The 26,501-nt window shown below is 37.3% G+C and overlaps 1 protein-coding gene across 14 annotated transcripts in view; it reads left to right on the forward strand.

Moving 5' to 3' along the window:
- The window catches only part of Enox2 (ecto-NOX disulfide-thiol exchanger 2), a 344,879-nt gene that overhangs the window by 128,691 nt on the left and 189,687 nt on the right, over positions 1-26,501 (forward strand). For 10 of the 14 annotated variants that reach the window (XM_087199818.1, XM_004860065.4, XM_021240587.2 and 7 more), the window contains one exon: positions 6,587-6,730. The exons of the other annotated variants lie outside the window; for them this stretch is intronic. Coding sequence is in view for 3 of the 10 variants with exons in the window: in XM_087199815.1 (XP_087055941.1) it covers positions 6,587-6,730 (144 nt within the window). In the remaining 7 variants the exon portion in view is untranslated. Of the gene's footprint in view, positions 1-6,586; positions 6,731-26,501 lie in introns of those variants that run through there. 14 annotated transcript variants of the gene reach the window in all.

Genomic DNA, 26,501 nt, shown 5'->3' on the forward strand with positions numbered 1-26,501 from the left:
TCTTGCCTTGAGGGTTTGCATTGAGAAGTCTGCTGTGATTCTGATGGGCTTTCATTTGTATGTGATTTGTTTCTTTTCTCTCACTGCTTGTAGAAGTTTGTTCTTCTGTTGGATTTCTGGAATCCTAACTATTATATGTCTATGTGTAGATTTTTTTTGATTAAGGCTAGCTGGAGTCCTATATGCCTCACTTCTCTGTATGTCAAGTTCTTTTCCCCTCCTTGGGAAGTTTTCTGCCATCACTTCTGTGAAGAGTTTTTTTATGTCATCTGCACTCTCTCCTCTTTCTTCATTGACTCCAATCAGTCTTATGTTATTCTTCTTTGCATCGTCTAGCAGCTGCTGGATTGATTTCTCGTGTTCCGTTACAATTTTAAAGCAATTTTTCTTTTCCTGGTCACTAGTTGCAATCTTATCTTCTATATGTGAAATTCTATCCTCACATTGGTTCATTCTGCTGTGCAGACTTTCGATGGAGTTTTTAATCTCTTGGAAATCTGTTTGTATCTGTTTTATGGATTCCATTTGTTTCCTATGTTGGTATTCCATTATGTTCCTCAGATCCTCTATTTTTTTATCCGTGTCCTCTCTAGATTTATTAATCATGTCTTGCACCATGAGCAAAATCTTTGTTGTTATCTGAGTAATTATTTCTGATTTCATTTTTCCCAGATCCTCTTTTGTTGCCAGTTCAGAGAGTCCAGGTGGTTGAGTATCAGATTGTTCCATCTCGTTTCCCTTTGGAGTTTCTGTAGGTGATCCAGAAGTCTGTTTTTGAGACTTGTTTACGTGTCTTCTCATTTCCACAGGAGCGGGTGCTTCTGGCGCCCATGCGGCTCACCTTCTCTGCCCTAGGAGCTTGGGATGGCAGTGGGGGAGCTTCCTTTCAGGTGCTGGGACCGTCTCAGCTTCTCTGCCCTAGGAGCTTAGGATGGCGGTGGGGGAGCTTCCTTTCAGGTGCTGGGACCAGCTCACCTTCTCTGCCCTAGCAGCCTGGGATGGCAGCAGGGGAGCTTCCTTCTGGGTTCTGGGATGGGCTTAGCTTCTCTGCCCTAGGAGCTGGGATGGAGGCGGGGAGCTTCTTTCTGGGTGCTGGGACCAGCTGAGCTTCTCTGCTGTAGGAGCCTGGGATGGTGGTGGGGGAGCTTCCTTCTGGGTGCTTTTACCAGCTGAGCTTCCCTGCCTTAGGAGCCTGGCATCTAGAATATTACTATTACCAAAAATTGATATTTATTTTTTCAGCATCAATTACTGTCTGGAGATTGCTGTCTTTAATTTTCTCAGAATTTTGACCATTTTTAATTTAAAAATTATTATTATTATCATCATTATTATTTTTCAATACTGGTAGTTGAACCCATGGCCTTCACACTGAAGACAAGGTTTGACTAGATCACTAAGTTGTCCAGGCTGGGCTCGAACTTGGGGTACTCTTGACTCATACTCCTAGAGTGCTGGTATTACAGGCATGTACCACCATGCCTGGGTGTATATTGATGGATTGATTCATCAACTGATTGATTTAAAAAATTTTAATCTTTATTTTTATTAGCATGCATTTGCTAACTATTTGTTTTTATTTTTTGATGGTTGGGGGTTTTTTTGTTTTTTTTTGTTTTTGGTACTGGGAATCCAACTCAGGACCTTGTGCTTGCGAGGCATGTGGTGGCACCACTGAGCTAAAGCCCCGACCCTATTTATTTTTAAACAGAACTGATCCACAGTAGAATTATGTCTCTTTGTGGTATGACTACATAGTCTGTGGGCTGCAGCTGCAAATAAGATATGGTATGGATCCACAGGGTCAAATTTCAGTTCTATAACCTGGGGCAATCATTAAAAGTGTTAGATTGCATTATGAAGGTTGGTCCTAATTTGGCCTGATAGTAGAAAGCACAGGAAAGTAAATTGTGACAGTAATTGTTATAGCAGCTGGGCATAAAGAGATCATGGATCTTCTTTCACAAGAATCATGAAAATTCTTCAGTGCTTTCCACAAAGACTGGGAATCATTTGCATGTGTACGGCAGACATCATTGCATATGAACTCCTTGACCTGCAGATTGGAGTATTCACTAAGAACTACACATCATTCTGAGATGTTTGACCCCCTGCTTCCATTGGATGAGAAATAATCATTCTCCAAAGACACTTCTCCCATCCCTCCCCAATACGCATACTTTCTAAAGAGTCCTTATGTGTACTGTGAAGTTAGATAATCTGTAGTTTGACAGGACGTGAAATAACAGCTGGTCAGCTGTCTACACTAGTCAAATTGGTTTTAGACAAGATTACATTATAACATGGGTTTGTTTGTGAGCATATGATACAGAAATAGCAGAAACCTATAACACTAATGTTTTTTATCTGTATTTTATCAATTTGTGATTCTGTTTGAACAAACTAAATTTTGTGAGCTTAGGGAATAAGGGGACTAGACGTGATGGAAAAGAATGATCATGGTACAATGTTTTATTAAATTTATCCTCAGAAATAAAAGGGCAGGGGCTGCAGGAAATGTGTGAGACTTTAGAAAAATTCTGACTTTATTCTGTTAGTGTCTTTACTCCTCATTTGTTTTTCTTGCAATGACTATCAGTATAATCTTTTATAAGTTAGACATCTTGTGTGTTTATTCTGGGACATAAGCAAGGTAATTCAACAAAATGCATTGTACACCACTGGCAGTATGGGGGAAATAAAAAGGAATGACACAAAATAGAGTAGGTGGTAGTTTTTAAAAGGTGAGAGGAGCCAACTGAGTGCCTGGGAGTTTGGCAAGAAATGGGCCCTAGGCAAAGAAGTGCCCAGGGATTGAGCCCTATTAAGCATTCTATAAAAATTCTTGGACAACACAGAAAAATGAACTAGATAATAAATACCCTCAAAAATTTCTTTCAAATCTAGTATTTTCTAGTTCATCCTAGTTCATTGTGATTAGTAGAAACTGATAAGAATTTCTTCCATCAGAGACTTAAAGATAAATTCTGTAGTTTGGTTAAGAATTATAATTTGGTAATTGCTAATATTTTATGTAGATCATTATAATTTTACCAACAATTCCTGGAATTAAAGTAGTAGTTTTCTTTGTAGGGTTTAAATAATGTTAATGTAGCTATTTCAATTAAAATAATATTTGTCATGGACCACATATATATAACACAGAAAAGATCCTATGTGAGTCTCTTTACTGTTGTTGGTTTATTTGGTGCTGTCTTAGGGTGATGTAGGATTTTGCTATCTCTGTAGCCCTTGCTCTTGAACTATAAATATTTGCAGACTCTTCTGTCCTGGGTAATGTAAAATGTGGATTTGTGTTTAAATTAATCAGCTGAGTAAGATGTCTTTTCCTCTTTGATATTAAATCTTTTCTCACAAATCAAGGGTGAGATATTGTGCTAAATTACCAAGATTATTACATATCTGGATCTTGGAGGTGAATATACAGAAAGTACTTGAAATCTCAGTTTTATTCAGTATCAGAAAGATCTGTACATTATTGTGAAGAATAAAATACTTAAGTCCCCTACATTATGATATGGGACCAAGTAAAGAGCAAACAATATTATAGTCAGACATCGATGACTGCATACCTTTAATTTCACAGATTCTTCTCCTGAATTCCTTCAGCTTTTACAAAAAGTTACATACAGCAATGAAAAGATTCAATGAGGAAAGTAGGATATATCCTTGCATCAGGGTAAATTCTAGCTAGTAAACCGTCTAGCTAGTAAAGATCAATCTCTTCTTGTTATACATCAATAATTTAAGAAATTAAAAATGGAAATTCAATCTTATAACAGTAGTAGTTAATATTTATTGAGTCTGCCATGTCCATTCAGTTCCAGCACTCAGGTTGTGCTTTAGATAGCTTACCTAGTTCACCCTGAGAGGAAACGGAAGTGGTGGTAGCCTGGGTAAAAGCAGGAAGTAAGAGAGCAGGGTCATGCCTCAGACAGTACAGTCTCTGTCTCTGTCTCTCTCTCTCTCCCTCTCTCTCTCTCCCTCTCTCTCTCTCTCTCTCTCGCTCTCTCTGTACAGATTAATTGAACATCTACTATGTGTTAGATAGGTTGCAGAATTTTCTACATATATGATCTTATTTAATATTTTTAGCAGCCCCATAATTTAGGTCTATTATTAGCCTCCTTTTATTGGTCATAGCTCTGAAGCACTGTAAGATCCTCAGTCAACTACTTAATAAGGCAGGAAAATGGATTAATATATTCTATAAAATTATCACATGCAAGACAAAATAAGAAAGACTTTTATGATTAATAATCATTAATCAGAACCTCCTAATCCCTGAGCATTCCTTATAATCAGGACCTTACCCATCCTACAGTATAGTACTCAAATGATGGAGGTACATTTAAAATCCAATTATTTTAAGTATTATTGTTACAATCAGCATCAGAACTTTTCAGTGATGGCATTAATTCTTGATTATCAACTGCCAAGTCTTTATTCTAATTACATGGGTTAATGTAATGAGTCATCGACTCCTGCTTATTGAGGATTAATTCATTGATTCAGTGTTCACTATGTGCATGGTGCTAGACACAAGGGATATAGTTGTGGGGGAGTTAAAGGGAGGAAGAAATATCTTCCTTAGAAAAATTTACAAGCTTGCAGAGAAAAGTTTGTTTTAATTCACTAAGAATAATATAATTATCATAAACATGTATTTGTTAATCTTTGAACTAACCCTATATGCAGTTTTATCACTCTTATTTAAACATTATGAAACTAAGACTAAGATTACATGACTTGACAAAAACTATCTAGCTAGTAAAGAATACCGGTGTTTTAAAACTGTCAGACTCTTTCCACTGTACTACTCTATCTTCAAGGAACTTTTGATCGATATGATATTGCAGAAATAAATGCCAAGGGAAGTTTTGGAACAGTACACTAAACATATTTGGCTCTGGGATTACTCAGGTGCAACAAACACTTTTATTTGTAAATAATATAAAAATCTAATCTTCTTTGAAAATAGTATCTTGTCATGACATCAATATTTTCTAATACTCAGCTATTGGTATTTGTTTCTTTAGTACTAGTCATGTTAGAGATTTAACAGGACGCAGTTATGATACAGTGAATAGTTGACTTAAGATACAGTATCAAGTTTTATTCTTTCCTTTAATCACATGATAGAAAGAATGGATGTTTAAGTCCCAAAGGACATTTAATGGATGTGTTCAAAGTGGAGTGTGATTGCTGAAGAAACTGTACTTTTTATGTGGGCTGAAAACATTAGCTAGTGAATACTCTTTATTAAAAAACAATAGTGCGGGCTGGGGATTTAGCTCGGTGGTTCTGCTGCCTGCCTTGCAAGTGTAAGGACCCGAGTTTGATCCCCAGTACCAAAAACAAAACAAAACAAAAAAAACAATAATGTGAAGTCATTTTGTTAAAACCTTAGCATTCATTTTACTGAAATTTGGTTGACATTTTACTAACTGGATTCAAAGCTTTTATTGATATTTTGATACATTACCTTAAGAATTGTACAGCTAATGGCCACAGAAAAATGGGGGTTAAAGAATGAACCATGTCAGGCTAACCCGATTTCCCTTTTGACATTATAGAACTAGTGGATAAAAAGACTTAAAGAGATGTCTTTACTTGGGGCTTTTTTAAAAAAGCTTTTTATTCCACATTTCGTGAACTCTTAATTGGAACACTTGAAATTTCAGGTGCTACTGCCACAAGAAACTATCTCTACTCACCCTTGACTGAACTGTATAAGATTTGGAGAGTAGAAAATGCCTTTTGCCATTTTATATTGTGTCACACTGCCTAGTAAAGTGACCGTGCTATTAACAGCATTTGAAGAAGTCAGATTAATACCACTCAAACCTGGGTCTTAACTTCCCATCACTCTAGTGACTAAATAAACAACTTAAGATATATCTATATCTTTGTTTTCTTTTTTCATTTGCCATCCAGTTGCGGTTTCTCCTTTTTTTAGAAAACTCTATGTTTTCTTTCATTGGATGTGACTTTGATACCAAGATCAGTCTAATTGTATCTGCATCAGTTCAACAAACTTTGTGATGAGATCATGGAAAAATGCCAGGAGATAATCCAAGGAATACAATGCCAAGCTTTTTAAAAGGAAGAAAATAGCTAGTTCCACTGACACCTTAAAGAAGGTCTTCTTTGTTTTTCTTTTCTTTTTTAAAAACCTGGCTCTGTTGCTCAGGCTAGCCTTTGACTCCGAGGCTCAAACAATGCTCCTGCATCAGCCTCTCAATGTGCTACTGTGCCCAGCTGGTCCTTTCTTTTTAAAGGAAGAAGTAGAAAAACAACTGCTAGATTGTGGTCAAAAATGTTAAGTTTCCACAGTAACAGGAAGCCTCTAACGAATGAAAGAACCACCCTCTTATATTTTAATTCTATTCTTCTAAACAAGATCTGTAAAAATTGCAGAGGGCAACTGTCTTTAAGGAATTCGCCTGTTACACCTAGGCTCCGAAAACCTAAATGGTTTTCCACTAGTGGCTCATGTAAGAAATCTGGAGACGGTCCCAGTCCTTAATGGAGTCTGGACTTTGGATTTGTTTTTCTTCTTTAGGATTGAACCATCTGCCCTTTGACCCTGCCAACAACAACGAGCCCCTGCAGTTTGGTAGTGCCAGTGGTCCTCTGGTCACAGAAGGCCTCACTGAGAATGGAGGGGACTCAAGCAAGAAAAGAAAGAGAACAAATACTCCTTCAGGTAAGCTAGGAGATAACAATCTGTCTTAAGTCAGTGCTATTGAGTCAACATTTTCCCAGAGCCTAGTATATGGTGTATACTGGGCTAGGACTTGTAGAAACTAAAGAAGTGAAAGTTCCCTGTCTTCATGATAGAATGAAAAGAGGGAAGCATATATAGGAACATTCTAATAATAGGGTAGAATATTGTCAGTGCTGTGGTAAATATGTGTAAGGGGCAAAAAACTTCTAGGAGCAAAAATAAGTACAATTTGATTTAGGTTTAGGCATTGTGAAGTGCTTCATGGCTGGAGTGACATTTTAAAATGATCTTTGAAGAATAGGTAGATTTGAGACAAGAGATGAATAAAGAGCATCAATTTAGGTAGAAGGTATTGCATGAGTGACTATTCCACTGTGCATTTGTCTTTGTATATACATATGGCAGGCTACCCTCAATTTACTTCTAACAGTTATCTGCTGCATACATTTCTGCCTCCACCTCTGCCCCTCCAAATGCATACCATGCCTACATGTATTTTATGCTCTTATAATTCTCTTAGCACAGCTGGCAAACAGATTCTCCTAAATTCTCTATAACAGCCAACTGAATTTTTACCATCCTTTGCAATCCTCCCCCCAGCCCATATGTTCCATTGACCTATTCGCATCTTAAATTTCTCCAGAAGGAATAAGAAAACAATAGAACCCTATAATAACTGATCTTTTGATATTTTAAAATGCCATCTTTTAGTTTCTTGGTTACTCATTTGGAAATAGAATCTCTGATATATAGAGACTGATGTGAGATTTTCAGATGGGCCCAATAGATGGTTCATTTTTGTTTTTACTAAACAAAAACTTTACTTTACTTTAAACTCATAAAATGGAGGGAGTTTATAACATATCTTTTTCTTAGATCAGAGTTCTTCTCTTTCTTCTCATAAATCAAGATGTTTGTTAAATATGAGTCTGGAAAATAAAAATACAGTAAACATTAGCTATGTGACATGGAGCCCTCAAAAAAGGAGCTGTATTTTCTGGAGTCCGAAAAGACATGATGGATAGCCAAGGAACTGCCCTGAGTTCTAACCCTGACTCTCTCTCTGTGGCCTGGAGTTAGTTGCTTAACTTCTCTGAGCTTCTCTTTCTTTGACTGTAAAATGGAAGTGATAATGAAACCTACCTCTTAAGATTGTTCAGAGAATTAGTTGAAATGATGTGGTTAAAGTATTTAGCATGGTATCTATACATAGTTACCACTTAGTAAATGTTGCTATTATTTTATTATCATAATTATTATATGATACTATTATAAACCTTGTCTTTCTAAGCATCAACATATTTCACATTTTTTGGTTAGCTATTATGGGTGTGTGTGTGTGTGTGTGTGTGTGTAAACTTATCTTCTTTTGTAAGAGATATATTCAATATAATTATCTCTGTTTGATCTTTAGGGGCATAATTCCAGTCATTAGTTATTGTACTGCATTCTAATACCCTATTACAGCTTTCATGGTTTACTAGGGAATATAAGCTTTTTACCTCTACACTAAATTATCCTAGACTGTGGTAGTTTTGTAGTTATTACAGTTGCATTTTATACAAGTCCTGTTTCCTGTATGCAGTCTCTTCTTACTCTTCTCAGTGTACTTCCAATGTGAACTTTATTAATAAAAAAACCAACCTCTCCACCTCTTTCAGTTGATTTGTCAGATTAGTACTATGTTAAGAGCTAAGCCAGTTGTCTGTAGAATCTGCCATGGATAGGGTGTGTGGGATTTATCACATCAACTTTAAAACATCTATTTTGGCTGCTCTAAGGCCTTTTTTGGTCACTTATTAGTTTTTGTCTGTATTCATAAATAATGCACTAGTTTAGGGTAATACTTCCTGAAATGTAGTTAACTCATGAGAGTGGGGAAAAGGGTATGCATTATCTGAATTATGAACTAACTTTAAGGAATTGACATTTTATTTCTAATGAGCATATTCAATGAGAGCAAAGTTAACTGTTGCAGATACAGGATTTTAACAGCAGATTACACTAATCTATAATTAGCAGAATCAATTTACATTCTAATAATGAATATGCTGAAATTCTTTTAAAACTTTATGTTCTTTAAAATAGGTGAAATAAGACCCTGGAAGGCTAAATTAACTCTCTTGAAATCTCATTCACACTGTTTGCTTAGTGAACCCTTTCTTTGTGAGCAGCACAAAGGTAACTCCAGCCCAAGTTAAATTACCACAAATTCCAAATTAGTGTAGTCCAAATTAATGAGGCTTTGCTATACAGTGAGTCTCTTGTCATTGTTCTGCTGGCATTCTTGTGATGTTATAAATGGGCAGCTTGCTTTGTAATATTATTTTCTTCCTCTGCAGTGTTAGACAAAAGAAAGAGGCAAGGTGTTTTGTGAGTAGGAACTGCTCTCTTTGTCACCATATCCTGCATCATGCAAAGAGGAAGCTAGGGCTGGAAGCTCTTACAGGAGCTAACAGCCTTTTCCTTTCTAAGCTGAGATACTATGGAGCCATTGAATCTCTTGAATCTGTAACCCTATGGAATCAAAGCCATCTGTCTCCTTCTCTTTCATTGAAAATAAATTGATGCTGAAGATTAACTGAAGCTCCAGTTCCTCATTGGATGTTCTTACTTCTCTTCCCATCCCTCCTACACTGCCCTTTTTCTACAAACTTCCTCCTCCTTTTGTACTAAAGCTGTTTTGTTTTTGTTTTGTTTTGTTTTTCAGTACTGGGAACTGAACCAAGGACCTTTTGCACTGAGCTACATCCCCAACCCTTTTTGTTTATTTTGAAATAAGATTTTGTTATGTCACTAAGTTGCCGAGATTGAACTCAAATTTGTGATCCTCCTGCCTTAGCTTCCCACAGTGTTGGGATTACAGGCTTAAAGCTTCTTTCTTAAGGTTCACCAGTGACCTCTGCTGTGGTTTGAATGTGGTCTGTCCCCCAAAGGTTCACATTCTAGAAGATTGCTCCCAAGTGTTGGCAGAATTGAGGTGATGGAACCTTTAAGAAATGGTGACTGATGGAAGGTAATTAGGTCATGGGGGCTCCACACTCATGAATGGATTAATATTGATCTCTCTGAGTCCTTAGATCTCTCAGAACTGGATTAGTTCTGGAAAGCAGGTTGTTACAAAAGAGAGACCCTGACCCTTCCTCATTCTCTTGTTTCCTTGTTTGTATACATGCTTCTTTGCAGATGGCAGCTTTGTTTTCCATTTCTCTGCCATGTTGCAGTCCAGCCGAATGGAGGCACCATGCTGTTTGCATTTTCTAGCCATTAAAATTATGACCCAAATAAACCTCTTTTCTTTAGAAAGATATAAATCTCAGGTTATGTTATTGCAACAGAAAATGGACTAAGAACCTCCATATTGCCAAATTCAGTGGCCTTTGGGACTTCTCAACCATCTTGACCTCTTTCTTTTATTTGATGCTGTTTAACAACTTCTCCTTCCTTGAATTCTCTACTTTCACCTCTGGCAATATGGTTTGCAGGTTTTTAATTTTCTGTCTTCTTTAAACATTCTTTCTCCTTTTCTTCCTCCCTTCACTGTATTAATACCTATATTTATAGATTAAGAAATAACAGTTAAATAAACTTATCCAAGGTTAACTATCTAGCAAGTTCCAACTATCTAGCCAAGGTTCCAACTTCAAACCTTATTCCTAAGTACTATGCCATAGTACTATGTCTGCTGATAGTAGGAATTTAGCCCCATTACTAAAGTATATATTAAATACCGGTAGCAGAATAAGGAAATTTGTGTATGTATGGACATAAATAGATTACAATAAGAGGAGCAGAGCTTGGATTTGATAATCCCTATGGATCTCTTCAAACTTTGAGATGCCATAGTTTCTTCTTTTCACCTTTCCTTTCTTTATCTGCTACTGCCCAAAACAAGTGTTCAGTTTCAGCTAAGCCAGTCAGCTACCTTTCCCCAAAGCTACTGTGTTCACCTATCTCAGTACCTTTCTCATGCCATTCATTTTACTTTCACCCACCAAAATCTTATCCAACAGACCATGTCTAGCAAAAGCCCCATCTTCTCCAAGAAGCCTCTGGATAATCTTATTTAGAAGTGTTCTCTTATACCTCTGAAATCCCTTGGTCACTATATTCATGTGAATCACTTGAAACTGATTATGAACCACGTGGAACTTTTGTTTATCCATATTGGTTACACGTATATGTCTTCTTAGTCTTTCACCTCAGTCATCACCCATTATTGGAAGCATCCCTGATTCACACGTCTTTTAATAGGGATACAGTATCTTACCTACAGTAGATGCTCAAGAAATATTTATCAATTAATAACATATTTAGTTGAAGAATTTCCGTTTGCCCTTATAGTCTATTAATTTCTTTTCACTTCTAAGGTAGAATTTTGTGCAAAAGTTGGCACCTAATATCTGATATTGATTAGCTGATATTGATTAACTAAAGGGCAAACTCAGACATTTGTGAAATTACGTCCATAGAGCAGCCACAAAACAACTCCTGCCAAAAGATTACCTGGTCTTAATGGCATCCTTGGCTATTACCATATAACATTTCGTAAATGCCCAAGGGAAACTAGTGAGTAGCCTGGGTGTTCTGCCTCTAGCTGAGGTAGGTCTAAATAATCAGGATTAGATAAGTAATCAGGCCACAAACTTCTATAAGGATCTAGCAGCTTTGTAGCTTTTATCTTAAGATGACCTCAGAATTTTTCAGAGTATTTTTGCTCTGACATTTCAACTTTTACTCTTGGAAATATTTCATCAGTGCAGCTACAGATGCACAAATTCCCTAAGATATCAGTAACTGCATTTATTCATGTGGTAGTCTATGGCAAAAGAATACAAGATTGTTAGCTTCATGTAAAATCACAATGCCAGGTTCCTCTCCCAAAGATGCTATCTGCCTCCTGGTTTGAGAGCCAGCTAGATTTGCAGAAGCAGAGATACCAACTACTAAAGTGGAAGAATCCATGTGTCAATAAAGTCAACTGGATGATAACAAAAATTGAATGGTTTGTTTTAAGCAACATCAGGGTGCACTAGTAGACAAAGAAAATGTCAGCTTGCTAAATGAGTGCACAGTTAACTAGGAATAGTTATGATATCCAAATGAACATCCATAAGTGGATATGTCTATTTGCATTGTCTTTTCTCTATAGGCCTGTTTAAAGATATGTTTGCACTTAAATACCCAATGCCCAATACTAAGTATTATTGCAAAGCTCATATTAATAATGAATATCTTATTATGAAAAGAACGATCTTCAACCATTTTCCATTTGTGATAATGATTGAATCGCAAATTCAAGATCTCTAGGAATACTCTTTAATTCAATAAAATTTGCATCAAGGTGGTGATTCGTTCTCTTAAAATACATCACACTCATTCCATTTTACAGATGAGGTACTAATAACCAGAGAGGAAAAACAACTTTGACCAAGTTGGACTGATATCACCAGGAATTTTACATTAAAATAAGAACTTCTAGAAAGTATCTAATCCGGATCACAGACATCCTGACTCACTTCTCAAGATTTCCTTTAGAATTTCTAGAAGTCAAAATGAGACTCAACAATATAGAGACAGTGAATAATCCCAATAGTGCCGAGGCTAAGTTAATAAGAGGAAATGGTCCTGCAGAGCAGCAACGAGTTTTGGTCAGACACAAGGAATAACTATACTGGTATGGATTACTGGGGAAGTTGTTTAATGTCACTTGGAAGAGAAAAATAAAAGGAGATGAGCACTCATCTGCCTAGAGTATTTTTGTTTCCTTTCTTATCTAGAAGAAGGGCAATGAGACAGGAAAGTTTTCTGTGACACAGCCCTTTGATTTACCTCAGACTCACAGGCTGAGACTTTTATTTCACATGTACTTTGAAGTCCAAAAATGAAAGCATTGATTGTTTTTAAAGGGAGAAAATACCATTTTATGTCTTGGAGTGTGGTATTTCTAGCATGTCAGCTGAATTATTATATTGCCAAAGGCAAGAAGAGTCTATTCCTTCAGATGGAATTAAAATAAGAAAAAGTATAAACTAATAGCCCTACTCAGTTTCTTTAGTCCTTTGGACATTTTTATCTGATTACTGTTTCAAGAAATAAAACCATTATCTTGATAACTAGAGGACCAAAAAAATAAGCAGACTTCTTTCTTTTTCAGGTCTGATAGAAACTCAGTGTGAAATTTTTCATCTCCAGGGGCTCTCTGAGGGAGAAGAGACTGAGGGTGGCACAAAAGAGGCAGGATAGGAAAATGCAAATATATTTCTCTTAAATTGCCCCAGTCATCAAAATAGCTTTGTAATGATTTTTTGTGACTTTACTGTACTAGTGTCTTTAGGATTCTCTTAGCAGACATAAAATGTAAAGTTAGCCTTATATGGAGGTAATGTAGAGGCTATGGTAGGTGTTGAATCATAGTATTTTAGAACTGGAGATGATTGTGTCTAACCTGATCACTTTTACAAATGGAGAAACAGACCCAAAGAAAGGAATTGTCTAAAATCACATGGTTAATTCATGGCAAAGCAGCAAGTAGTTATTGCCAGATGTATAGAGTCATTTCAAATTAGCTAGGGCTGTGGCAGGTAATTAATTCATTTTTATTGGAGAAATTTTTATCTATAACCCCGAAATACTGACTTCCACCATGGAAATAACTAAATGATTTGTAACAAGCTATTTGGATGGTATATGACACCCTGTAACCATTATGGCTATGACACCTGCCAGGGCCCTTTGATCTTCAGATAGGAAAGGACTTGGAGATTGGGAAATGCTGTGAGGGGATCACTTCTGTATTACTGAATGCAGGCAGCTCAGCAAAAACTCTTTGTAATACCTGATTACTTGGTAGTGCACAGTTTGTGCCTTCCTCCCAATCCCAACCCACCCTTAAGGCCACTCAATCCAAATAGGAAAACATTTATAATTATGGTTTTCCTGATGACTTAAACTTTATTGCATAATTTTGTCTAGGTGATCTTTTAGTTTCTTGACTGGTGAGTAGACTTGACTGGAAAAAAAATCAGCTTAAGTCAGTAAAATTCAGTTTTAGAGTAAGGGAAATCTTAAATTTTGGAAGGTTGTTTTCCTCTCTGTTACTTTAGTAAAGTTAAGGCAATCCATTCTTTTCCTTAGGGTCTCCAAGGGCATCGTTGGCCTTGATAAGAGAAAACAGCATACTCAGACAGGTAGTAATGTATGTTATACATAGACTGTGGCTTTAGTACTGGATTTGGCACTCATTAATCTTTTAACCTGGGATAAATTGCAGAAGCCAGTTTGAAGCCTCTGTTTCCACATCTATTTAATAGGGAAAACATTTTTTAAAGTGTCAGTTATTACTGTTGCTTGTTGGGGTTTGAAAGCCTGAAAGTAACCATACTGCTTTTCTGTTTTCAGTTATGAATCAAACAGAGGTGGGGAAAAACTCACAAAAAAACCCATGAGGAACAAAATATGGTATCAGCTTCATTTATAAGACAGGATGAAAGAACATGGCTTGAGCCTGAGGTCTAATGAGGCTTATGATCAACTACAGCTGCAAATCTGTACCTTGATACCCATCTGTGGAGAAGACTGAGTCAGGAAATCATACTATTTACCACACCAAGGTCATTGGATGTGATGGCTTATGTCATACTTTAATGGAAGCTAGAGATTAAGAGCAAGGTGGGCCTGCAGGCCTTTCTCTAAAAGACAGTGTCAAGAGAAAAAGGGTCATTTCAGCTATAGGGCTTTGGAACTGAGAGCAAGAATGTACAGGTTAGTCCATGAATAAGCACGTATTTTCATTCTAATCTTACCAGTTGACTTACCCTTCTGTGCTGAGGAACAAGTAGGGGTAGGGCAAAAGCCCAGTAGTTTCCACAGTGCTCTCTGTCCCTCCTTATAAACCAAATGGAAGTCTCTTCCTGACTGAATGATGCCAAGTGACACAAGAACCCCCACAACCGCCAGCAACATTGGTGTTTCTTTTTTTTTTAAATTAATTTTATAGGTACATTTTAGATATACAATATAATGACATTCATCATTGGAAAATTGCACCTTTACATAATCTCTCTTGGTTTTTGTGGTTCCTGATTCCCCTGCCCTCCATTCAACATCTCCATGCCTCCCTATTTACAAAGACTTTGTTTCCATTTTTTAATTTTCTCATATTAATTCCATTCCCTTTTTCCTTTCCCCTGCCCCTCCCAATTCCCCTTCCACTTTGCCCCTTTTCTGCCAATTTCACATTATCTATTACACCTTTTAGTCCTTATTTACACTTTCAGTTTCTCACGCTAGAGAAACTATTCAGTATTTACACATGTGTGTCCTATTTGCTTCACTTAAGAGTATTGCCTCAATGTGCATCCATTTAGCTATAAATGTGTCCAGTTTCTAATTTTTTATGGCTGAGTACTACTTCATTTTATTAAAAAAACCACATTTTTTAATCCAGTCTCCAGTTGATGGGCAATTGGGTTGCTTCCAAGTTTTAGCTATTATAAATTGTGCTGCTATGAACATGGGTGCACATATATCACTGAGGTATGATTCTTTTAATTCTTTGGGGAAGATACCCAGCAGGGGAATAGCTGGGTCAAATGGGACTTCCAGTCCTAGTTTTTTGAGGTTTCTCCACACTGATTTCCACAGTGGTTGCACCAGTCTACACTCCCACCAGCAGTGGAGCAGTATTCCTCTTTCCCCACAGCCCTGCCAGCATTTGCTATTGGTTGATTTCATGATAGCAGCCATTCTTTCTGGAGTGAGGTGGAATCTCAGTGTTGTTTTCATTTGCATCTCTCGAATGACCAGTGATGTTGAACATTTTTTCATATGTTTATTTGCTATTTCTACTTCTTTGTGTGAGAAATGTCTGTTCATTTCAGATGCCTATTTTTGGATTGGGTCTTTAAATTTGGGAGGTCTAATTTTTTAAAATACTTTATACATTCTAGATAGTCAACCTTTGTCTGAGAAACAGCAGGTGAAAATTTTTTCCCACATTGTACGTTGTCTCTTCACACTGTTGGTGGTTTCTCTTGCTGTGCAGAAGCATTTTAATAAGAAGAGATCCTACTTGTTGATTGTTTGTGCTAGTTCACAGGCAATTGAGGTTTTGTTCATAAAATCTTTTCCTACACCAATGTCTTCAAGAGTTCTACCTAAGCTCTGTTCCAGCCGGTTCAGCATTTCTGTTTTAATATTTAGATCTTTAATCCATTTCTATTTCAGTTTGGTGTATGTTGAGAGATATAGGTCTAGTTTTAATCTTTGACACATTAAAACCCAGTTTTTCCAGCACCATATATGAAAAGGCTAGCTTTCCTCCAGTGAGGGTGTTTGGCTCCTTTATCGAAGATGAGGTGCCTGAGTGTGTCTGGAGTTGTTTCTGCATCTTCTCATCTGTTCCACGGGTCTTCAGGTCTGTTTCTTTGCCAGTACCATGCTGTTTTTATCATAGTAGCTTTGTAGTATAGTTTCAAGTTGGGGATTGTGATACCCCCTGCCATGTTTCTGGTATCTAGAATTGCTTTTGCTATTCTGGCTCTCTTCTTGTTCAAAATGAATGTTTAGATTGTTTTCTCAAGGTCTGCGAAGTATGCTGCTGGATTTAAATTGGGATTGCATTGAAACTATATAGCACTTTTGGAAGTATGGCCATTTTCAACATGTTGGTTCTTCCTTCACAGGAGCAAGGGATATCTTTCCATTTTCTGATATCATCTTCAATCTCTCTTTTCAGAGTGCTATAGTTTTCAGAGAAGAGGTCTTTGATTTCTTTTGTTAGCTTGATTCCTAGATATTTCAGTTTTTTGATGCTATTGTGAAAGAAATTGTTTGCCCTATTTCTCTCTCAGTGAGTCTGTTGTTCATGTACAGGAAAGCTATTGATTTTTGTGTGTTGACCTTGTATTTAGCTACTTTACTGAATTTGGTTAAGTCTAGAAAATTTTTGGTGGAGTTCTTGGGGTCTTCTATATACAGTATCGTGTCATCTTCAAATAATAACAATTTGACTGCATTTCCTATCTTTACTCTTTTTATTTCTTTCTCTTGTCTAATTGCTGTGGCTAATGTTTCCAAAACTATATTGAACAGGAGTGGTGACAGTGGACATCCTTGTCTTGTTCCTGATTTTAATGTGAAGGATTTCAGTATTTGACCATGTAGTATGATATTGACTGTTGGTTTTTCATAGATGGCTTTTATCAGATTGAGGTAGACACCATCTATTCCAATTTTGTGTAAGGTTTTTATCATAAATGCAATTTGAATTTTGTCAAATGCTTTTTCTGCATGTATTGAGATGATCATATGGTTTTTGTCCTTGGCTCTATTGATATAATGTATTACATTGATTGATTTGCGTATGTTGAACCATCCCTGCATCGCTGGGATGAATCCAACTTGATCAGGGTATATGATCTTCTTGATGATCTTCTGCATTCTATTTGTCAGTGTCTTATTAAGGATTTTTGCATCTACGTTCATGAGTGAGATTGGCCTATAGTTCTCCTTTTTGGTTGGGTCTTTCTCTGCTTTTGTTATCAAGGTGATGCTTGCTTCCAGGAATGAATTTGGGAGTATTTCTTCTCTTGCAATTTCATTGAAGAATTTAAACATTAGTGACAGTAGTTCTTCTCTAAATGCCTTGTAGAATTCAGCAGAGAAGCCATCAGGACCCAGGCTTTTCTTAGTTAGTAAGTTTTTAATTATGTTTTCAATTTCATTGATTGATATTGGGTTGTTTAGGATTTTTAGGTCTTCTTCGTTCAACTTTGGTGATTCATACTTATCTAGGAATCTGTCCATTTCTTCTGTGTTTTCCATGTTATTGACATCTAAGTTCTGGAAGTAGGTGTTCGTGATCCTCTGGATTTCTGCTGGGTCTGTTGTGATTTCATCCTTTTCATTCTTAATTGCATGGATCTCTGCCTTTTCTTTCCTTTTTCTGATAAGGTTGGCTAAGGGGTTGTCAATTTTGTTTATTGTTTTGATGAAGCAACTCTTGGCTTCATTTATTTTTTTTGTATCTTTCTCTTAGTCTCCACTGCATTGATTTCTGCCCTGATCTTTATAATTTCCTCCCTTGTATGAGCCTTGGGTTTCTCTGTTGTTCTTGTTCTAGAAGTTTGAGATTCAACATCAGGTTGTTTAATTGGGCTCGCTCTGTTTTCCTAATATGAGTATTCATTGCTATGAATTTCCCTTGTAAGACTGCTTTCATTGTGTCCCATAGATTCCGATATAATGTATTGTCATTGTCATTTAATTGTAGGAACTGTCTGATATCTTTTATTTCCTCTGAGACCCATTGTTTATTCAGAAGTGTGTTGTTTAATTTCCATGTGTTTATGAAATTTTTACGCTTTCTTTTGCTATTGATCTCCAATTTCATTGCACTGTGGTTTGATAATATACAGGGGATAACTTCAATTCCTTTGCACTTATTTATACATGTTCTATGAGCGAGTATGTGGTCTATTTTGGAGAACAACCAGTGTACAGCTGAAAAGAATGTGTATTCTGATTTTGTGGGGTGGAACACTCTGTAAACATCTGTTAAGTTCATTTGTTCAAGAGTTTGATTGATTTCTCATATTTTATTGCTTATGTTTTGTCTTGTTGATCTATCTATTTGTGACAGTGGGGTATTGATGTCCCCCACTACTGTTGTATTAGTACTTATTTGATTTTTCATGTCCGTTCATCATTTGTTTTATATAGTTGGGTGCACTAGTGTTTGGTGCATATATATTTATGATTGTCATGTCTTCCTCTTGGATTCTTCCCTTTACAAGGATGTAGTGTCCTTCTTTTTCTCTCTTAGTGTTGGTCTGAAATCCACTTGATCTGCAAAGAGGACAGCTACTCCTGCTTTGTTGGGGGTTCCTGTACCATGGAGTATTGTATTTCACCCTTTAACTTTCAGTGTATGAGTTTCTTTTTGAATTAAGTGTTTTTCTTGTATGCAGCATATTGTTGGATCTTGCTTCTTGACCCATTCTGCCAGTCTATTTCTTTTGATTGGTGAATTGAGACCATTAATATTGATGGTTATAACTGATATGTACTGATTTATCTTTGTTATGAATTTTTCTTTTTGTTGAATTCTCCCCCTTTGCATTTGTGGTACCTGGTGGATTCACTCTGCTGTGCTTTCTCGGGTTGTGATCCTTCCTCATTGTCTTTTCCTAGGATATTGTCTAAAACTTTTTGGAGTGCTGGTTTGATATTCATGAAGTTCCTAAGGTGCTCTTTGTCATGAAAATATCTTATTTCTCCATCAATTTTGAAAGATAGTTTTGCAGGGTACATCAATCTGGGCTGGAGGCTGTTTTCTTTGAGTCCTGTAAATCATTACTCCAAGCTCTTCTTGCCTTGATGGTTTGCGTTGAGATGTCTGCTGTGATTCTGATGGGCTTTCCTTTGTATGTGATTTGTTTCTTCTCTCTAACCGCATGTAGAATTTTGTTCTTTTGTTGCATTTCTGAAATCTTCACTATTATATGCCTATGTGTAGATTTTTTTTTATTAAGGCTAGCTGGAGTCTTATATGCCTCACTTATCTGTGTGCCAAGTTCTTTTCCCCTGCTTGGGGTAGTTACCTGCCATCACTTCTGTGAACAGTATTTTTATGTCATCTGCGCTCTCTCCTGTTTCTTCATTGACCTCCTATCAGTCTTATGCTACTCTTCTTTGCATAGTCTAGCAGGTGCTGGATTGATTTCCCATGGTCCCTTACAATTTTTAAGAAATTTTTCTTTTCCTGGTCACTAATTGCAGTCTTTTCTTCTATATCTGAAATTCTGTCCTCACATTGATTCATTCTTCTGGGTAAAGTTTCACTGGAGTTTTTAATCTCCTGGAAATCTGTTTGCATCTGTTTTATGAATTCCATTTATTTCCTGTATTGGGATTCCATCATGTTCCTCAGCTCCTCTATTTTTTTTTCTGTGTCCTCTCTAGATTTATTAATCATGTCTTGCACTATGGGCACAATCTCTGCTGTTATCTGAGAAATTATTTCTGATTTCCTTTTTCCAGGTCCTCTTTTGTTGCCAGTTCAGGGAATCCAGATGTTTGAGTATCAGATTGTTCTCTCTTGTTTCCCTTTGGGGTTGCTGTAGGTGATCTGGAAGTCTGGCTTTGAGACTTGTTTACATCTCTTCTCATTTCTGGGGTGGCAGGGGTATTTGCTCCTCCACCTGTGTGGCTCACCTCCTAACCACTGGGGGCGGCTCTGCTCCTCGGTGTTTGGGGTGGTGGTACAGTGGCCTGGAAGGCTCCTCCTCACTTGGTATGGCACTGCTTCTACGCACTGGGGGCAGTGGTACAGTGGTCCGGAGGGCTCCTCCTCAGCGCCGGGGGCGACTGTGCTCCTCGGCTCTGGTGGTGGTGGTACAGTGGCCCCAAAGGCCCATGCTGTTTCTTTTAAGATTATCATGACTTTTTTTTCAGCTAGGCATGGTGGCATATGCCTGTATTTCCAGCACTTGGGAGGCTGGGGAAGGAGGATCACCATGCATTTGATGCCAGTCTGGGCTACATTGTGAATTTAAGGTTGGCCAGAACTACATAGTGAGACCTTATCTCCAAAAAAAATGACTTTTTTCAATGTATTTTCCCTAGAATTTTTTTATACGAGGGGAAACTGGCAGTGACAATCTCTTGTGTTGGTACAAAGATATGGGGTTGCTGTGCTACACATGTGGCACATTTAGATTTCTTTCTTGATTTATAAAATTGAGAGAAATTCCAGATGGAATGAACCTCATATTATCTCATGTATCATCACAATAAGCACCTCACAGTGAAGAGGCTCCACGTTTATGAATTTCAAACACAGAATACCTCTGTTGCCTTTTCAGCACAGTCATTCACCACAGCCTGTCAGATACTGTTCTGAGTATTTCAAATGTGTCAACTTATTTGATTTCCCCAGGAACCCTGTGAGATCAATACAATTACTATCCACACTTTACAGATAAGGAGGCTTAAACACAGAGTTGTTAAGTAATTTGTCTCAGTAGTAAGTAGAGGAGATAACTTTCATACCCATTCTGTGGCTGGTAGTGTGTGGTTCAGTGTAGAGTGCTTCTCTAGTACTCATGACACCCTGCGTTTGATTCCCAACACCTACCACAAAAACAAACAAACAAAAATCAGAGCCCTATATCTCAGTGTTGGGAATCAATTAAATAAGAAAGCCAGTTGGGGCAGCAGATGTCACTGTTATTTAAGAACATCCCAGATGATTGTAGCCTACAACCAGTCTTGAAAACCATTACAGCTAACTGTGCTGCATAGGACTAAGTATGTGTATATAGGTCACTGTGGTTAAGAATGTTAGACATGTGCAGTATTCTATAACGGAATATGTCTAGTCTTTTATTATGAACTAAAGTGACAGAAGAGATACTGTGAAGCAGTAGACCAAAAGATGGCAAATAAAATGGTTGTGTAAATGTTGACCTCTTTAGTTATCTCAACACAGAATGAAGAGATTGCCTTATTTGCAGTTTTACTCTTTCGCTGCTCTATTTCCTCATATCCATTTATCATCTGCTGAAGTAAAAATCCATAATGATGAAATTTCCTGTGGTCATGAGCAAGGAGATGGTCTTGATTTTTTTTTCCAATCTTCATTTTCCTTGATTGAAGCTATTCAATTTAATCTATGTAGGTTATAGTACTTCATATTGAGCAATTTCTTGTGTAATAGAATTAATTTGAAAATATTTTGCATATTTTACATTTGAATTTTAAGCCAAGCAATTTCATGTGCAAGCTGTTTTTTGGAATGTGGTGAGGGTCAATGGGAGTGGTGCACAAAGCCAGCAGAGATATGTCCAGCTGTGGAAATGCAATGTCCTGATTTGGAAGGGCAAGTTCTGCAGGTGGCATTCCCTCTCTACAGCCACTTTCTTCTGCATATTTGATTCAGGAGCAATAATAATGGAAGCAGCAGCAGCTTTTATTAAATATTGATTGTATGCCAACCACTATGACCAAGTGCTTTACATATAAAAACTCAAGTAAACTTCACAGCAAATCTGTAAGTCAAATAGCATTCCATACTTTGTTTACAGATTTAAACAAAACCTGAGGCTTAGAGAGCGGGAAATTTTCCCAGACTACAACTAGTAAGTAATAGAACAGGACTTAAAATAGGAAAGCAGAGTAACAGCTGTTAAGGGCATGTGTTCAGAATCTTGGCTGTAACCTTAAGCAAGTTATTGCAGCTCTTGGAGTCTCAGTTTCCTTACCTATAGCATAGAGATAATAATACCAAGTATATAGGCCTGTCCTAAGATTGAATGAGAAAATGAATAAATAGTGCTTAGCACATGATCTTCTTTGATTCAATTAATATTTAGCCTTAATAAATGTGAGACATTGTAGTAAGCATTAAGCTACTGCAGTAAGCTATAAACAAGACAGTACTGAACCTGGCCTGTGACACAGCCTAATGAGAATGACAATCATTAAACAAATAATTACACAAGTAATTAGTTTTTTGCAATTGTTCTGAATGCTATGAAAGTACTATCTTTTAGTGAATAGTCAGTAAATAATAGCAAATATTTACTGAGTGGCTATTTTGTGCTAGGCACTTTGCCAGGTAGAGAATTGAGTACAAGTGCACAGTTGGGATGAAGAGTGAAGTATTTCCATTGATATTTTACAACAGATTAAGGTGAGGTGAAAAAAGCCATCTACTTTCCTCTGGTCAATTAAGGAAGCTTTGAGGAGAGAAAGTAATCTGTCCAAAGATGTTTGGTTCAGTTCATTGGAGCAATTAAATTGAGAATGTGCCTTCTTTCCCCAAGATTAGTTTTTGGAGATCATGTAAGTCTTATAATGTGAGGGGCATCCCAGCACCAGTAGCTGTTAATGACTTGTGTTTAGATTTCCCCCACAAAGCCTTGTGTGGTCATAAGTGGAACTTTTTCAGAAGTGGCTGAATCTAGAGTGTGTGAATGATTCATGTTGCAATGCTAGGATTAAGGATGCTAGGATTAAGAGTAGGTGATTACAAAATCAGTCCACTGATTGGTTTGACACCGCCCTAATCCCATAGCATAGACAGAATGTAAAAGGGACAGAAAAAGCTGCTAACGTCCCTTGGTTACTTTGCTACCTTGTGTCCACCATGAACTGTTTCTCTTCTGCAATGCCTGTCTGTCATAGCACCCTACCCGGGAGTCAGCTGATTATGGTCTGAAGCCTCTACAAACTGTGAGCCAAAAATAAACCTTTCCTCCTTTAACTTTGAGTATCGGGTGTATTAGCTCAGCAAAAAAAAGAGAGAGAGAGAGAGAAAGAAGGAATGAAAAAGAAAGGAAGGAAGGAGAAAGAAAGAAAGAGAGAGAGAGAGAAAGAAAAGAAAAGAAAAAAGAAAAGAAAAGAAAGTGTCTAAGACAATGGCCTTAAGAGCGATTTTATGAGGCTTTTGCAACCAACCACAGGGACCAAGCTTTCCCCCTGAGATGAATGGTAAGAGCTGAGTTTGGATGAGAATTTGGCATCATGTCTGAGCAGGGAACAAGTCATAACTACATACTGTTTTCAGTTGCTGAAATATACAAATATAGTGGTTCTGCTGGCAAGCTGTTTTCTAATCTGGCCTATTTTATTCCCCTCCATAATTACTCCCATCGAGGATGAGCAGCCTGAGATACATTGACTAATGCATTCTAAATTATCTCAGCAGGATAACCACAAGATTCCTGCTTCTCTTGATTTTGTGCCAGGTCTCTGTTAAGCAGCTCTTACTACACTAGATGTGTGCAAAGAGGACTACAGATCTTCCAGGCTGGGGCTTACCATCAATTAAGACTGTTGTCCTGTGCAGTGGGGTGCCACTCTATGGCATAGCCTATAGAGCAAGAGTTGCCATTCACTTTTTGTTCTCCTGTCAAACAGCCAGTCTGTTGATTAGAAAGCTTTGTGTTACAGCTCAGACTGCTCAAAAGTGTACTCTGCTTTGATTGGAATAAGTCAAGTAGTCATAACAGCTAAGGAATTTGATTCTTTGCCTTCTCCCAGGGCTGATAAAGTTTAAGTGTGGTTTTGGATTCGACACACCAGTAGGTGAAACTGACAGCAACTGTTTTCAGTTACTGAAATATATAAAGATAGTGGTTCTGCTGGCAAGCTGTTTTCTAATCTGGACTTTTTTATTCCCCTCCATAATTACCCTGATCGAGAATGAACAGCCTGAAAAACATTGACTAATGCATAGTCAATGCACAGAGTTACCATAACTCTGTGAGGAAAGTCCTATGAACCTGTTCAGCCTTCTGTATCTTCAGGTTGCACATCCCCAGACTGAACCAACAGTGAATCAAACAATTGGCAGGAAAATGGTACCTGTACCAAACATAGACCATTTTTTTGTTATTATTCCATAAATAGTATAGTATAACAACTACTTACCTAGCATTTACATAGTATCAAGTATTATAAGTAGCCTAGAGATGATTTAAAGTAGATGGGAGAATATGGGTAGGTTATGTGCAAATATTATGCCATTTTATAAAGTATAAAGAACTAAAGCATCCACAGAGTTTGGTATTTGTGAAACCTAGCTCCTGCAGATACCAAGGGAGAATGATACTATCATTTTACACATGAAGTAATGTACACTCAGATTGTAATAGAAGGTAAGATAAACAAAGTCTTCAAACCCAAATTTTTACATGGCAGGTCTTATGTACACTACACTGTGCCCCACTACTTTCTAAGATTTCTGAGGGAGGCTGTTATAGTTTAGATCTAAAATGCACTCCCAAAGTCTCATGAGTTTGGAAGGTAATTGGATAATGGGGCACTATACTCATCAGTGGATTCACCCATTGATGAGTTCAGAAACTAAATGTGCTGTTAGAAGGAGGGCCCTGGTTAAAAGTGGGTCCACTGGAGGCATGACCTGGAAAGGTATATTCCATACACACACACACACACACACACACACACACACACACACACACGCTTTTCCTTTCTGTCTTTGCTTCCTGGCTTCCTGGCTGCCATTGGGTGAACAGCTTTCCTCTTCTATGCCCTTTCACCATGCTGCTTCTGTCTGTGAGAAGGTCAACCATGAACCAAACCCACTGAAATCACAAGCCAAAATAAACTTCTCCTTGTTTAACTTGTGGGTGTCAGGTATTTTTTCCCAGGGATGGGAAAGTGACTAATACAAAGGCAGTAATGTGATCTGAGCTGTACTTTTAGAAAATACTCTGTAACCCAAGTGTTTTTATCATAAATTGTAAGGGGATATTACTAGAACTGGAGTTAAAAAGACTTCAAATGGCCCAGGCAAATGAAATATGGTCCTGAACCAGTGTATGGGAATAAGGAAGGAGGAGACAGGATAGATACAAGAAACTTAATGAACTCTTATGGCTTGAACAGTCATAAAGCCTAGAAATGAAAAAGACATTAAGTTCAGCTAGCTCAGTTACTGTCTTTAAGCAGAATATAATTATTCCCCCTTTTATAAGTGATTCAACTGATTGAGCCCAAGAGACTTGCCTGAGGTCCTTAGCTAGTTTGGACAGAAAGCAGCTGGAACACAGAACTCTTTCCTAGTATAGTCCTCTTTCCATTAATGCCTAGGCTCTTCCAAATCTGTTTTTTGTTTGTTTTATTTAAAAATCTTTTTTATTGAAGTATATAAAAATACACAAATCATAGATATACACCAACAAACTTTCATAAACAGCACACTCACGTAACCAGCATCTCACACAAAGCATAGATCATTCCTGGCACCCCAGAAGACTTCTGTGACCTTTCTAGTCATTTCTGCAGAAGAATAACTTCTATCATTTTATCTTCCTCTTTTTAACAACAGGGGTTGAGAAATTTTCTACTGAGATCCTTCAAGAGCATGATTATTTGTACTTATAAGGAAGAACTACTCTACAATAGAGCCCAAGAAGTAAGATTGCAATGTTGAAGGATTAAGGGACTTGTACATTTTGATGACTAATAATAGAATGGGACATATACAAAGGCTTCACGGAGTCACACTTCCAACCCTAGTGTTTGTGAGGGTCATTCCCTGTGCTCTGCCAAGCAGACAGTATCATAACTACTATGATTTTTAAAATTAATTTTATTGGTACATTTTAGGTATACAATATAATGACATTCATCATTAGAGATTTGTACCTTTACGTAATATATCTTGATTCTTATTCTTCCCGATTCCCCTGCCCTCCATTCAACCCTGCACCCCTGTCTATTTACAAAGACTTTGTTTCCATTTTTTCATTTTTTTATATTGATTCCATTCTCTTCTTTCCTTTTCTCTACCCCTCCCACTTCCCCTACCCCTATGTACCTTTTCTTCCTATTTCACATTATCTATCATACATTTTGATCCTTATTTACACTTTCAGTTTCTCACAGCAGAGAAACTATTCCATTTTTACACACATGTCCTGTTTATTTCACTTAAGTGTATGGCCTCAATGTGCATCTATTTAGCTATAAATGTCTCTAATTTCTCATTCTTGATGGCTGAGTAGTACTCCATTTTATAAAAAAAAAAAACACATTTTCTTTATCCAGTCTTCAGTTGTTGGGCAAGTGGGCTTTTACCATGTTTTAACTATTACAAACTGTGCCACTATGAACATGGGTGCCCATATTTCACTATGATATGATTTATTTAATTCTTTTGGAAAGATACCCAGCAGGGGAATAACAGGGTCAAATGGGACCTCTACTCTGAGTT

This window comes from Heterocephalus glaber, unplaced genomic scaffold (assembly GCF_053883595.1).
Source record: "Heterocephalus glaber isolate CG9 unplaced genomic scaffold, H.glaber_assembly_v1.0 deba00001729, whole genome shotgun sequence".
NCBI lineage: Eukaryota > Metazoa > Chordata > Mammalia > Rodentia > Bathyergidae > Heterocephalus > Heterocephalus glaber.